Below are 13,304 nucleotides of genomic sequence, written 5' to 3' on the forward strand. Positions count from 1 at the left end.
GGGTCCACTCCAATTTGTGGGCTAAACTTGGGCTGGTATTTGGGCGTGGGATGAGTTTTAGATTTGAGGTTAGTTTTAGGCCACGGGTTGGGTTTTTTTTTTTTTTTCGTGTTTTTTGAGGGATGGACAAGGATTGTCTGCCCTTTCACTTCCGGTGCCCTCCTATTTTGTGTGGTCACTGTTAAGCCACGTTAATATTTTATATTATTTTTTTATAAAGATAATAAGACAAAAATGAATAGTAATATAAAATGTTAATGTGGGCTTAACCGTGACCACACAAACAGAAGAGCATCAAAAATGGGAGGCAAACAATCCTTGTCCATAGGTTATAGCCGAGGATTGAAGTGAGTCTAGCAGTGACATAGTTTGTAAATTTAGTTTAAAAATTTGATGCTCTAAATTACCCTTTCCAAAATTTCTCTGCTCAGTCGGAATACAAACTGAAAGCCCCGCACAGTTTTGGATTTGGACCTTGCGAAAAATCTTCGAACGGCGACGATGCAAGCCAAAACTTCTCAATCACATTCACCCGGTACTTCTCTTTTGATTGTCTTCTCTCTCGATCTCAATTTCGTTCCATTTACTCTTTTTCCCAGGTCCCCTGTTTGATCGCAGGCACTGAGAATTCTGTACCAAAATATACATGGATGATCTCTTTCCTTTCCCTTTTTTCCCAACTCTATTTTCTCGGCAGCCAAACCGGGGTTAACTTAGTTTTGTAGTTCTGTTTAATTACCCAAAGCTATTGATAATCTTATTAAACATCGTAAATTAACTTTGTAATTTCACTTATGAGTGAGAAAAACTTTGTTTTGGATTTTAATTTTCTAGGGCTTCTTTTAGCTGTAATATGATTTCCATCTTTCTTCCAGTGCAATGTATGTCATATTAGTATGTATTTAATGCTTATAATTGTTCTTTACGAGTGTGGTAGCCGTCAGGATGGGTAGCTCTGAGAAGGTGCCAAATGGCTGCTTGACAACAGCCAGTGCTGGAGATGATACGCCATTCGATCTTTTACGCGATTTTTACGGTAAGCATTACAACTTATTGATTGCTCTTGTGCTAATTTAGATGCATATAGTGAATATTGTTTTTTCGAACTTTCAGTCATGTGTTGGTTATGTGTGAAATGTGGTTCCAATTATTAGTTAATGGTTCTGAGAGGCATTATATCAATCCATCGTTTTCGAAAACAAGTGCCAAGTGGAGTGAACTTTTATGAAATGCGAAAGCAGATGCCTTGCAATGTTGAACCTTGTAAAAAAAACCAACCTCCCTGAAGCTATTGATCAAGTGAAAATGGAAAAGGCGAGCATAAACTGTGGTCTCCTTCGATTTCATCTAACAGAGTTTCTTTATATATTTTTTAACTAATGCTGCACTGGAAAATGATTATTTCTTCCAATTGTGTACCATACTATTGTGAGCAATTATTTGTATGAATATTTACAAGGAGAGAAGTTAGTTTCTTTGGCTTTGTTATGAGCATTGCAGATGGTGTCATAGCTGGCGGTGCTGCTGGTGTTTTTGTAGAAGCAGCTTTATACCCTATTGACACAATAAAAACTCGATTACAGGCATGTAAGCTATACTGAATATCTTTCTTAATTATCTTCTGGGTTCTGTTTGGAATGTCTTGTAGGCGAAAGGAAATATTTATTCATATTATATATTTAGGTTGCTTGTCTTGACAAGTGGAAGAATCATCGCCTTCATTTATGTATTAATAGGGAGTCACTGTTAGGTGCTACCATGCTCATTTTGGCTAAATTGTCTGACATTTAAGTGACTAATTCCCACTACATGATGCCTTCATTTATATATTTATAGGGAGTCACTTCTAGGTGCTACTATGCTGATCTTTATTCGCTAAGTTATCTAACACGGGAGTGACTAATTCCCAACATATGTGGTTACAAAGTCTTGGTCCATGTTCAATGACCTTCACGAGTATTACTTTGTATATGTTCTTAATCAACTGGTTCAGTATTTTTTGGGTCATAGTTATACTTTGCGCAACAAACTCTATATTATTACATATGGTTTCACAAATTTCCATTTGTAGAATGAATAGTGATTTTCTAGAATTGCGTAGTTCGTTATCAAAAAGTGAACTATTGTGGCTTTTCATTAATGTAACTATCTGTGTATTTTTGGTTATGGAATGGTCTTCATTCCTACATAATACTTGCCTATTCTCTAAATCGTTATTTTTTCTTTCCTTGCATTCACTTTTAGGTTGCCCATGCTGGAGGGCAAATTATGTTGAAGGGTCTATATTCAGGATTGGCTGGAAACCTTGCTGGTGTCTTACCGTAAGTACATATTTTTCTTAAAAAGAAGAAAAAAAAACTTGGGTAGGAAGTACAGTTCAATATCAGATAGATAGGCGTTTGCTGAAAATTTACATGCTGATTGCTTACTTTGGTGTTTTTCCTGTTCCATATGCCTTTGTGATCATTTATGTCAAACCTGACTTTTGGGCCTAAGCTGTCTGAAACGTTAACCAAGATATATTACGAAACCTTACATGCATTAGTATAGTGCATCCAATTTTCCCCATTTGAGGATGCATTTGAATTTGGAGACCAGCTGTTTTCGTTTTCTTTTGATACATAATTTATCTGACTTTAAAACCTATTGAAAAGTGTTTTTTTTTTTTTTTTTTTTTTTTTTTAACAAACGATATTATCACCTATTGAAAAGTGTTAAAACCATTCTTTCCTAACTTTAGTGAACAGTTATGATATTGTTTCCCTCTTTGCAGGGTACGTACTTGTATTTTTTATTTTATTTTTGTTTATTTCTCATTTTCAAGCATTTCCCTTTGAGAACTGTCTGTGTCCGGCAAATAGGTAATAAAGGGTTAGTCTAGTTTACATGTTTATGTAGTCCTATACTATAGCATTGCGTTTGGAACACGACTTCTGTCAAGTTTTTCTCAATTGGCACTACATAGGAATAGCATTGTAATTGGAAATGATTAGACATGAGGAGTTGGTGCAACTTCTGTCAAGATACATGATATCATTCTTGTAGTTTGAACAAGATCTCGTAGTTTTATCTGCAAACAAACAAGTATATTCTCCTTATGGGGAAAAGTGCATATGATGAAAGTACAAATATGTAGTTGTCTCTTGTTCCTTTGGAGTAACATGCAGATTTGGTCAATCTGTCATACATTCATAGTTATTTCCATTTCTCAGATTTGTTGAATTGCTTCAAAATTTCTTACTAAGTGTGTGAATCTTCACAGGGCTTCTGCCATATTTGTTGGTGTTTATGAACCTACAAAGCAGAAACTTCTGAACGCATTGCCAGAAAACCTTAGTGCTTTAGCTCATTTGGTATGTTACCCAATTTTGAATGCACATTAACTAACAATCCTTAATGCTAGGAAACATAAATTACTTCACAAAGGCCATTGTTATTTAAATAGGTATTAAGACTTCAATCAGACTGCAGGTGCCATTGCAGGTGCTGCTTCTTCTGTTGTACGAGTTCCAACAGAGGTAGTTAAGTTGTTTTGTTTCTGATTTCCATCAATTAGTTATTTGTTTCTTCCCCTTGTTACCATTTTGACTATTCCTAGGTTGTCAAGCAAAGGATGCAAACCGCACAATTTTCCTCAGCCCCAGATGCTGTCCATCTTATTCTTGCTAAGGAGGGTTTCAAAGGTCTTTACGCGGTATGTCACCCGTAGTGCTCTCCACTCTAAATTTCTCTGAGCCAAGTTTGAGTCTGAGGTTTCTCTTATTTAGTTTAAACTTTAACCTATAACAAATGTCCCATCTTAGTTAACAACAAATCACTTATCTTGAAACAAAGGTCGTATGTTGTGTATACAACTTTTACAATCAACGGATTCGCTCATTATAGTATTTGCTTTTAGCTTGTGAAAAGGCTTTGGTTCTTATGCCTTGATGTCTTTGTGTGATTGCAGGGGTATGGATCATTCCTACTGCGAGATTTACCATTTGATGCTGTTCAGTTTTGCATCTATGAGCAGCTTCGAATAGGATTTAAACTAGCGGTAGGATAAGAGTATATTTATAATTGTTAATGGAGATGTTCAAGGAATTCTTGAACCGAGTTCAAATATGCTATTAGTTAAAAGCTAAACACATTTTCTATACAAAAAATAGTAAGCTTTAGCTATGTTAACTCACCACTAGAAATCATTTGATTGCTACCCATAAAGTTTTTTGCAGCTTCATTTTTTTCCCTCAAAACATTTTGGTAGCTGATCTGCATTGCAATACATGGGTTGTGTCTATGAGTGTGTGATTGAAAAACATGATTCAAGTCTAATTGCATTGTTTGGCCATGTAGTTTGGACTTGATTCCATTCTCGTCCCTAAAGTTTCAGTCTTTGCCATTTTATTTATTTCTTCTGCATTGGAATATACATGGATCTGTCACTGTGTGTCCTGGAAAAATGATTAGAATCTGGCTTCCCTGTAGGCACGAAGAGATCTGAAAGACCCTGAGGTTGCTTTAATTGGTGCTTTTGCTGGTAACATAACATCATACATTTTCTGACTTTAGATTGGGTTCTTTGGACTTTCTGCCCGCTATTCTCTACTCTTCACCATGTAATTCCTATGGGATTTATACTTCTGTGTGTATGCATGAATGTTTGTATGCATTACTTTATACACATATCTATAATGTAGGCCTCACTCACCTTATCTGTTTTCTAGGAAGTCATTTTGGGTAGCTGTAGAGTCGTCCTTCAACTTACATAAAGACTATCTCACACAAACTCCTACCCTGAATGCCATTGTAATGATATGTTCGTCCTCTTAAATTCTGATGTATCATTTAATAAATTTAGTTATATAAACAAGCTTTTGAAGATAGAAAGAACAAGAAAATTCTTAGTTAAGATGATATTTTGCATGCCAACTTGTACTCTGTATTAAGTACACCATAACCAGTCCACTCATGCTTATTGGTACTTATGTAACTTGCATGTGTTTCAACAAATAGAAAAAGTAACTTGCATGTGCTAGGTTAATCATCTCATAATAATGCAGTGTTCAATGAAAAGCCTTTCAGTTTACTCTCTCTCTAACTTGCAGGTGCAATAACTGGAGCTATAACTACTCCCCTTGACGTGATAAAAACGAGATTAATGGTTCAGGTATTAATGTGCATTTCTGTTTTTAGATTGAATTAACTCTGTTTTAACTTTCCTTTCCACCGTGCCCTTTGCTTCTTAACTTTTGCAGGGATCAGGAAACCAGTACCAAGGAATTTGTGATTGTGTTGGGACCATAATGAGAGAAGAAGGAAGTCGTGCTTTTTGGAAGGTATAACAACTGACCATTCCTTGCTACTGAAATTTAACTTGATAATTGTCTTATTTTTTACTTTATTTTAATGAAGAACATCTCCAATTGAGATGTCAAAGTCAAATGTCTAGTTTTTGTTTAAAGGCTTATGTGGCAAATTGACATAGATGCCAAATCAAGCTGGGAATCGGCGTCATTGCTGGAATGCAAGAAACATCTTTTGTGTCTGTTGGGAGTCTCCGCTGTAGAATTGGCTCCTCGGATTGAGAGGCTCTAAGAAATCTAATTTTCTAAGGGCTTTATATTGAAGACTTTTAACCAATGTCTCTCCTTTCAGTTCAGCATCCCCATAGATTTCCTATCTTTAATTCTAGGGTTATATTTGGAGTTTACTCTCCCTTCCCTCTTCTCATTATGCTTTCATTGCTTGTCGGATACATTATGTTTGTTTATTCGTTTCATAATAATTGGAAGACTAATTGATTTCGGACTTCTTGATATTTTCTATGATCTTTGCGCGTTGACAAGTAGACGGTTGGGATCATTGAACTGCGTTGATTGTTGGGCCGGCAAGCAATTCCTTTCGATGAGAAACAAAAGGAACCCGTATTAAGCTTCTCTTGTGGTATTTGATGCAGGGTGTTGGACCACGAGTTTTGTGGATAGGTATTGGGGGTTCAATATTTTTCGGTGTTCTTGAAAGGACAAAGCAAATACTTGAGGGAAGGCGCCCCAGGCATCACAAGTCTTGACTCTTCCGAGCGGAACTGACCGTAGCAGATTCCATACAGAGTAGGGACTGAGTTGATAAGTAAGTCGCAGTTTGATGCCAACATTGGTGCTTGATGAGGGTCCGCATATCAACCCTTCCACCACTATCAACCATTCAACTACCACTATCAAGCTTATCTACCCTATCAACCATTCCACCACCACCATCACAGTTTTTTAATCTTCATTACTTTTTTATTGTTGTGTTAAGCCTGTTTTTTCAGGGATAGTTTGGTATTGTTGCGCTCTTTAAAAAAATGGACAACTGTAAAATAAAGTTGTTAAATGTTTGGTTAACTTTTCTTCTTGTAAAAGTGCATTTAACCAAAAAAAACAATGTCTTGAGTGTTTGGTAAACTATTATAAAAAATCGTTGTGAATATGCTAAATGACTAAAAATAATATAGTATTAAATGTGATATAATAATTGCCAAAGAGAATAATGCAAGAGCTAAGATTTGCGTTTTGTAAAATATGCTGGGTATATATTGTTATTTGAAAATTTCATTAAATGTGCACTATTCACTATGCTTTGAAAAAAAAATACTTTTTGGAGAAGCATGGTAGACTTTGTTTTTGCTTTTTACTATTATTGGCAGCAGTTTCTTTTTTAAAATAAAAAAATTTACCAAACACATGATGTTCCAAAACTTTTTAATAGCTGTTTTTTTTTTAAGCACAATCCCATACTAGCCCTCGATGTTTACACTAAAGGCCGTTGGGCGAAAAAAAACTTTTTAATAGCTGTTTTTTTTTTTAAGCACAATCCCATAATAGCCCTCGATGTTTACACTAAAGGCCGTTGGGCGAAAAAATTGCCATCAATCTCACCATCTACGACATTTGAACTTGAAACTTTTTATTTATATGTGAAAATGAACACCACTAAATCGTAATACTAAGTGACAAAGATAGCGGGTTAGATATAGAAGAAATGTACCCAAACAAAAAAAAGATGCATAAAAAGAAAACAAAAAACTATTTTATGTTGTGCAAGTACTTTTTTCACATCTCAAGCATAAAATATATAAAAATTAAAAATTAAAAACTGAAAACAAAATAATTATAGTAAAAAGGCTCAAAAAGTCTAATCAGGGAATTGAATCCTTGACCTAAAGCTAAGAGCACGACTAGTGGTTAAGAGTTTAATATTTAAATCCTGGAAAATACCAGCTTCAGAGTTAGGTGTATGATTTGATGTGAGATTTAAGAATTGATTACAATATTTATTTGTCATTTGTCAGCCCGAGGGAAATACTTTACTCAACAAGATGATGCCATGAATGTTATTTTATTCTTGTTTTATTTTCCGTGTCGGATTTAACAACCAAATGCGAGGAATATTTTCTGAGGACTTTTCTACTCCTAACTTTCGCTTAAGAAAAGTAGTTTGCGTGTAAAACAGAGGCATCGAAATTTTCTTGGTTCTAGTCAATTACCAACTTGTATCAGACTTTCCAAAATAGTAAAAATACTCAAACCTCAAATCAGTATACATAGGGTTGGTGCTATCCACACGTCAATTTTTACTTTTTACAAACTTCTCTTAATTTTCAATCATCAGATTGAATAAATTAAAAAAAATTAATGAATAAAAACTGACAGAAGTGCGTTAAAGGTAAAATGAACAATATATAAGGCTGCTATGCATGTAATTTAGTAGAGAGCTAGGTGAGTAAGCATATATGGGTAAGGCACAATGCTCCTATGTTGTTATCCTAGCGTGTTCTTTACTTGTTAATCTATTGGTGGTTTTTAAATCACTCTATACGGATGGAGAGTGGGCGCTGAGTTGGACCAAAAGAGCAGCAGAACAAGCTGAGCAGGTGGCAGCCATCTGTTGCTCAGGCCATGGAAGAGCCTACTTGGACGGCTTGGTTCTTGATGGAAAGGAACCTGTTTGTGAGTGCAATTCCTGCTACGGAGGCCCTGACTGCTCTGAGTTTACAACTGATTGTGCAGCAAATGCTGAAAGGTTCTCTCTCTCTCTCTCTCTCTCTCTCTCTCTCTCTCTTCCCCCCCCCCCCCCCCCAACCCCCCAAAAAAATATGGAGCGTGAACTTGAGCTCTGTGATTGTTTTTGTATAAAACATATATTTTCGGGTGTGCCTTTTCTGATTTACCATTATGTTTGATATGTAATGTTGTTTTTGCAGTGGGAATCCATATTTCTTGGAGCCATTTTGGATGCAGCATGCAGCTAAAAGCGCAATTCTAGTAGCTGGGTGGCATAGAATGGGGTATTCCTATCCTGATGACTCTTACATATCAACACAGCTCGAGGCGAGCATCCGTAAATTACATGCCGTTGTTGGAAATGCGGTCACTGAAGGAAAATATTTTGTTTTCGGAGCTGGCTCAACGCAACTTCTCAACGCTGCAGTTCATGCACTCGCTCCTGAGAATTCCTCCTCACCTGCAAGTGTTGTTGCTTCAATTCCTTACTACAAGGTTCGATCTCAATTACTTCTGAATTTGATGCAAGTCTTTAAAATTTTTCATTTCTATGGTACATGGAGGAGAAATATATATAAGAGAAATGAAGAAAACCGAATAGTGGGGAGGAAACATATCCTTTTATTAACGATAAGTTGGACTCGTAGTTTGATCTCGGTTTCAATCTGGTCGCTGTAGCTTTAGTGGTTTCAATCAAACTCTCCTAGTTTCATGTTGGTTAAAAATTTTAAACTTCAGTTATGTTTAGTAACGGTGTAGTCATCTGAAAATCATATGTACAGTTTTACCGTCAAGAAAATTGAACGAACGGGTTGTAACTTTGAACTGAGTTGAAGCTAATAGTAAACTACAAGAACGAACGGGTTGTAAAAGTACAAGAGGATGAAGTTACTGCTAATTAACTTGTATTGTGACAAGTTTGAATTTGATGCATACAGCTTTACGAGACCCAAACGGAACTTTTCAGATCACTGGACTATCTGTTTGAAGGAGATGTATCATCATTGAAGAACATTTCAGATGCCGATCACGTTATTGAGTTTGTAACCTCACCAAACAATCCTGATGGGAAGCTGAATAAGGCAGTTCTTCATGGCCCCAATTTCTCTGCAATCTATGATCGTGTCTATTACTGGCCGCATTTTACAGCGATTCCAACTTCAGTAGATGATGATCTCATGATTTTTTCACTTTCCAAGCTCACTGGCCATGCTGGCTCTCGATTTGGGTACGTACCTAAATTCATATGACATCATAAAATTACTAACAATTTTGTCGACAACTAGGAAGGGGAATATAAAGCCAAATTATCTGGAGACTACTCAATGCTACCGAGTGTTTTAAAAATTGCAAAAAGTTTGGGGACAAAGTGATACATTTTAAAACACAATCATTTTATCGTTAGATTTTTTTTGGGTAAAATACAAAAAGCTACCTCAAATATTGATCTCACGACACTTTCATACCTCATCTTTTTAAAATGACAATGTCATACTTCATCTTACGAATTTGTGCCAATGTCATACCTCCATCAGTTTTTCTGTTAGTTTCTTTGTTAAGTGCTGATGTGGCTTGGTTTAAATAGTGACATGGCTTAAATAAAACCAAATTATCTGGAGACAAACTCAATGCTAGGAGTGTTTTAAAAATTGCAAAAAGTTTGGGGACAATATGACACATTTTAAAACACAATCATTTTATCGTTATATTTTTTTAGTAACACTATTTGCTCAAGGCTGAGAAATTTTCGTATTTCCTGTTTTTCGCTGATCGGAATTTTGACTGAGAAGCCAGATCCACACCAAAGAACCCGTTATTCAAATTTCAGGCTTAGTTAAAAGTTGATGAACCAATTAATTAAAGAAGCTCATTTCAGTAACGACATATTGCTTGGCATGTTTGCACTTGCGCATGCAGATGGGCAGTGATAAAGAATGAGTCTGTGTATCAAAGAATGGCGGAGTATATGAGTACAAGCAGCATGGGTGTTTCTCGGGATGCTCAGCTAAGAGCTTTGAAGCTTATCGATGTAGCTCTTGAAACTGGAGGCAGGGAAATCTTCGAATTCGGATACACCACCATGAAGGACCGCTGGGAAAAATTGACCAACACCCTATCTGTTTCCAACCGATTTTCTCTACAGAAAATTGCACCCCAATATTGCACTTATTTTCAGAAAATTAGAGGACCCTCACCAGGTAACATCTTCACTATTTATTCAGTTTTATACCGTGATTTAACAACAAAGAGTAGAAACTGTCAAGAACTAATGACGCCAGGCAGAAATCTGCAAGCACAAAAACTCCAGGCAGAAATCTGCAAGCACCATAGAATTTTTGTTAGACATATATGAGATATGTACTGTGCAAATGGTGAAAATAAGAGCGCACTAACAAATTGAAAAGGTAGGTTCAAAACTTATACGATTTTCATGTTACATTGGCAGCTTATGCGTGGGTGAAGTGCGAGAGGGAAGAAGATGAAGATTGCTGCAAAGTCCTGGAAGAAGCAAAAGTTAATGGGCGTAGCGGTAGCGAGTTTGCAGCTGAAAACCGCTATGTCCGTCTCAGCCTAATAAGGACCCAAGATGACTTTGATGTATTAATTCAGCGACTAAGCGAGTTGGTCTTGGAAGAAAGACAACAACCGAGCTATGCAAACAATGTGTTAGACCACAATAAGCCATTGGTGAACTCCATAAGGAGGGGTCTTCTCAGTTGATCACTTTTACGTTCCTTCACATTCTCTATGGATCACTTTTGTGCCTCACATTTCACTGCTAATGACACTCAGGTCATTTATTTAAGACACTGATATTATTCGAACTTAATCACATATATAGTTCAACAGGTGTCAAATTTTATCAGAAAAGACCTCAATGTCGTTAGCATTAAAACCATTCATTGAGTTATTCTTTAACGTAATGACCAAGAACAAAACTCAAATAATTTTTAGGGTTTAGGACATTTCCACTGATAGAGAAGTAGACAGATTAGTGGGCAATCTATACAAGTAAACCGATGACGACCTATCACTTCACATGCAGTGGCGGATTTAGAATTTTAACTTAGGATGGTCCCAATATAAAAGCTCCAAAAAAAAAAAATTAGACGAAACATCATTGAACAAATAAATGGCAAACTACAATTTTCATTCATAATTTTTGTGCTAAACAAGATAGAAATACTAAATTTGTCCACGACGGGATATAATACACGTGTCATGATAGTTTCATTGTCAATACAAGAAAAAAAACATCTTTATAAACAACTAAGCTATCTTTCTCAATGTAAACAAATATGTATGTACTAAAAACCCCTGACTGTAAGTAACGAATCAACAATAAATATGTATGAACACTAAAATAAATATGAAAACATCATTTGCAAGATTCACTGTTCGGCCCCTTTGTTTTTAATTAGTGTTCTTTAAAGCAAAAAAAAAAAACCTAATTCTAACAATAAATCTGTATCAACTAATACTAAAAATAAGTAAGAACTTAACACTAAATTAGAAAACTTAAATAAATGTGGGAGCAGAGACAGAAGTTGAACTATTCTATAAAAGATGGTGATTGGCGAGTGAGTCTGACTATTCTATAAAAGATGGTGATTGGTGAATCTGACTATTCTATAAAGAATAAAAGATGGTGACTGGTCAGGCTCTATTACGGGAAGGTGAGGAGTTTTTAAATTTTTTAATAACTTGGCTCAAAACGACATTGTTTTGGCCAAGTTATTTATAAAAAAAAATATATATATATATATATATATATATTTTTTTTTTTCCTTCTTTCTCCTTCTGTTTTGCACAGCGTGCAGCAGCCATTGCTGTTATTCTCCAGCACTGCCCAATTTTGGGTGGTCCTTGAAGATTCTCATAATCATTTATTCATGCCTGCGGGTGATTCTAGGACCATCCTGATTCCTTAATGGATCCGACCCTGCTCACATTCATCTTTTTCAAACTAAATCAATGTGCCGCCGGTCATCCTTAATGGATCCGACCTTGCTCACATGTATCTTTTTCAAACTAAATCAATGTGCCGCCGGTCATCATCACATCAAGGAGGAATCTTTCTTTCGTTTGGTACAAATGAAATCAATTATTGCTGTTCATTCTGTGAGGTATTACGTCAGTTTACAAAAATATTAAGGAGACTTTTTTTTTTAACCATATCAGTGTCACCTTATCGAATATAAACTTGTACAGAAGTCCCTCTTAAACTTGAGAGAGGATTTCGAGGATCCTCCAATCACAACCGTTTATCATATATTATGCGGTCAAAAATTATAGTAAATTTTTTTATTTAAAATTTATAAACAGTAGTACCTGACGAAAACTGACCACACAATGTACGTTAAATGAATATGATTAAAGGATTCTCGAATCCTCACAAAGAGGATTCTCATATTCGTTAAACTTAACAACACCTAAAACAACATCTAATCATCTCTTAGACTATGTCCAATCCTTAGTTTAAACTCACCAAAGTCATTTGCAATCATTGGGCCAAAATGACCCATGCGAAAAATAAATGGTTGGGACCGAGCTTTGCAGCTTTGTACGCCACTCATCATGAGCCAAAGACTCTTTCAGTCATCCAACAACTACAATTAATGGGCAATTGGTTCATCTAAGGTTATCCCCAACCGAAGAGTCCAGATGGCCAGAAGGTCGAAAATAGTTCGAAAATCGTCTACAACAGAGAGCTAGGTCAGAGGGCTCGTGAGCCCCATGGAATCTGAATTGGCCAAAGGGCCAACCGGCTGGCCCAATCCAACCAGCCAGTCAATCCTGGGCTGGTCCATAAATTCTAGCGTTTCTGTCGGATATAACCAACAGGAATATATTTATTAAATATATTCATGTCGGTTATATTCGACAGGAATTCTAGGCCAAATTTCAAATGCAACGGCTAGCTGATGTCAGCTAGCCATTATTTTTGAATTTTTTTTTTTTACACAATTTTTTTCCTATAACTTCTATTTTTTTTTCTATAACTTCCTATAACTTCTAATTTACAAAATTTGTTTTATATTTTTTTTCCTATAACTTCTATTTTACAAAATTTGTTTCATATATTTTTTAAATTCTATTTTTTTCCTATAACTTCCTAAGCCATTATACAACATTAAATTAAATTCAGTAACACGAAACAACATTAAACAATATGAAACAACATTAAATAACATTAACCAACATAAAAATTATACACTATAAAAAAAAAGTATTTAACAACATGAAACTTAAACAGTATTTTTAAAAATTCAA

At 35.6% G+C, this 13,304-nt stretch overlaps 2 protein-coding genes across 4 annotated transcripts; both read left to right on the plus strand.

Moving 5' to 3' along the window:
• Positions 1-277: 277 nt before the first annotated feature.
• Positions 278-6,456, plus strand: LOC137725951 (putative S-adenosylmethionine carrier 2, chloroplastic). 3 transcript variants are annotated; one of them, XM_088694974.1, is made up of 12 exons: positions 278-535; positions 938-1,036; positions 1,501-1,583; positions 2,245-2,321; positions 3,263-3,353; positions 3,465-3,518; positions 3,599-3,694; positions 3,950-4,039; positions 4,471-4,522; positions 5,091-5,152; positions 5,241-5,321; positions 5,471-5,803. In XM_088694974.1, exons 1-12 carry the CDS (start codon positions 502-504, stop codon positions 5,549-5,551), a joined length of 900 nt encoding a protein of 299 aa, XP_088551100.1. In that variant the 5' UTR covers positions 278-501; the 3' UTR covers positions 5,552-5,803. The 3 variants fall into 3 exon arrangements, with proteins under 3 accessions (XP_088551100.1, XP_068320898.1, XP_068320899.1); XM_068464797.2 differs by lacking the exon at positions 5,471-5,803 and adding an exon at positions 5,942-6,456 and having other exon boundaries at positions 364-535; XM_068464798.2 differs by lacking the exons at positions 278-535; positions 5,471-5,803 and adding an exon at positions 5,942-6,456 and having other exon boundaries at positions 1,472-1,583.
• Positions 6,457-7,674: 1,218 nt separating this feature from the next.
• LOC137726357 (tryptophan aminotransferase-related protein 4) lies at positions 7,675-10,901 on the plus strand. Its single transcript, XM_068465275.2, has 5 exons — positions 7,675-8,049; positions 8,231-8,525; positions 8,969-9,258; positions 9,948-10,228; positions 10,477-10,901. Exons 1-5 carry the CDS (start codon positions 7,760-7,762, stop codon positions 10,749-10,751), a joined length of 1,431 nt encoding a protein of 476 aa, XP_068321376.2. The 5' UTR covers positions 7,675-7,759; the 3' UTR covers positions 10,752-10,901.
• The last annotated feature ends 2,403 nt before the right edge of the window (positions 10,902-13,304 follow it).

This window comes from Pyrus communis, chromosome 5, assembly GCF_041283825.1.
Source record: "Pyrus communis isolate YQ-2024b chromosome 5, ASM4128382v1, whole genome shotgun sequence".
NCBI classification, from domain to species: domain Eukaryota; kingdom Viridiplantae; phylum Streptophyta; class Magnoliopsida; order Rosales; family Rosaceae; genus Pyrus; species Pyrus communis.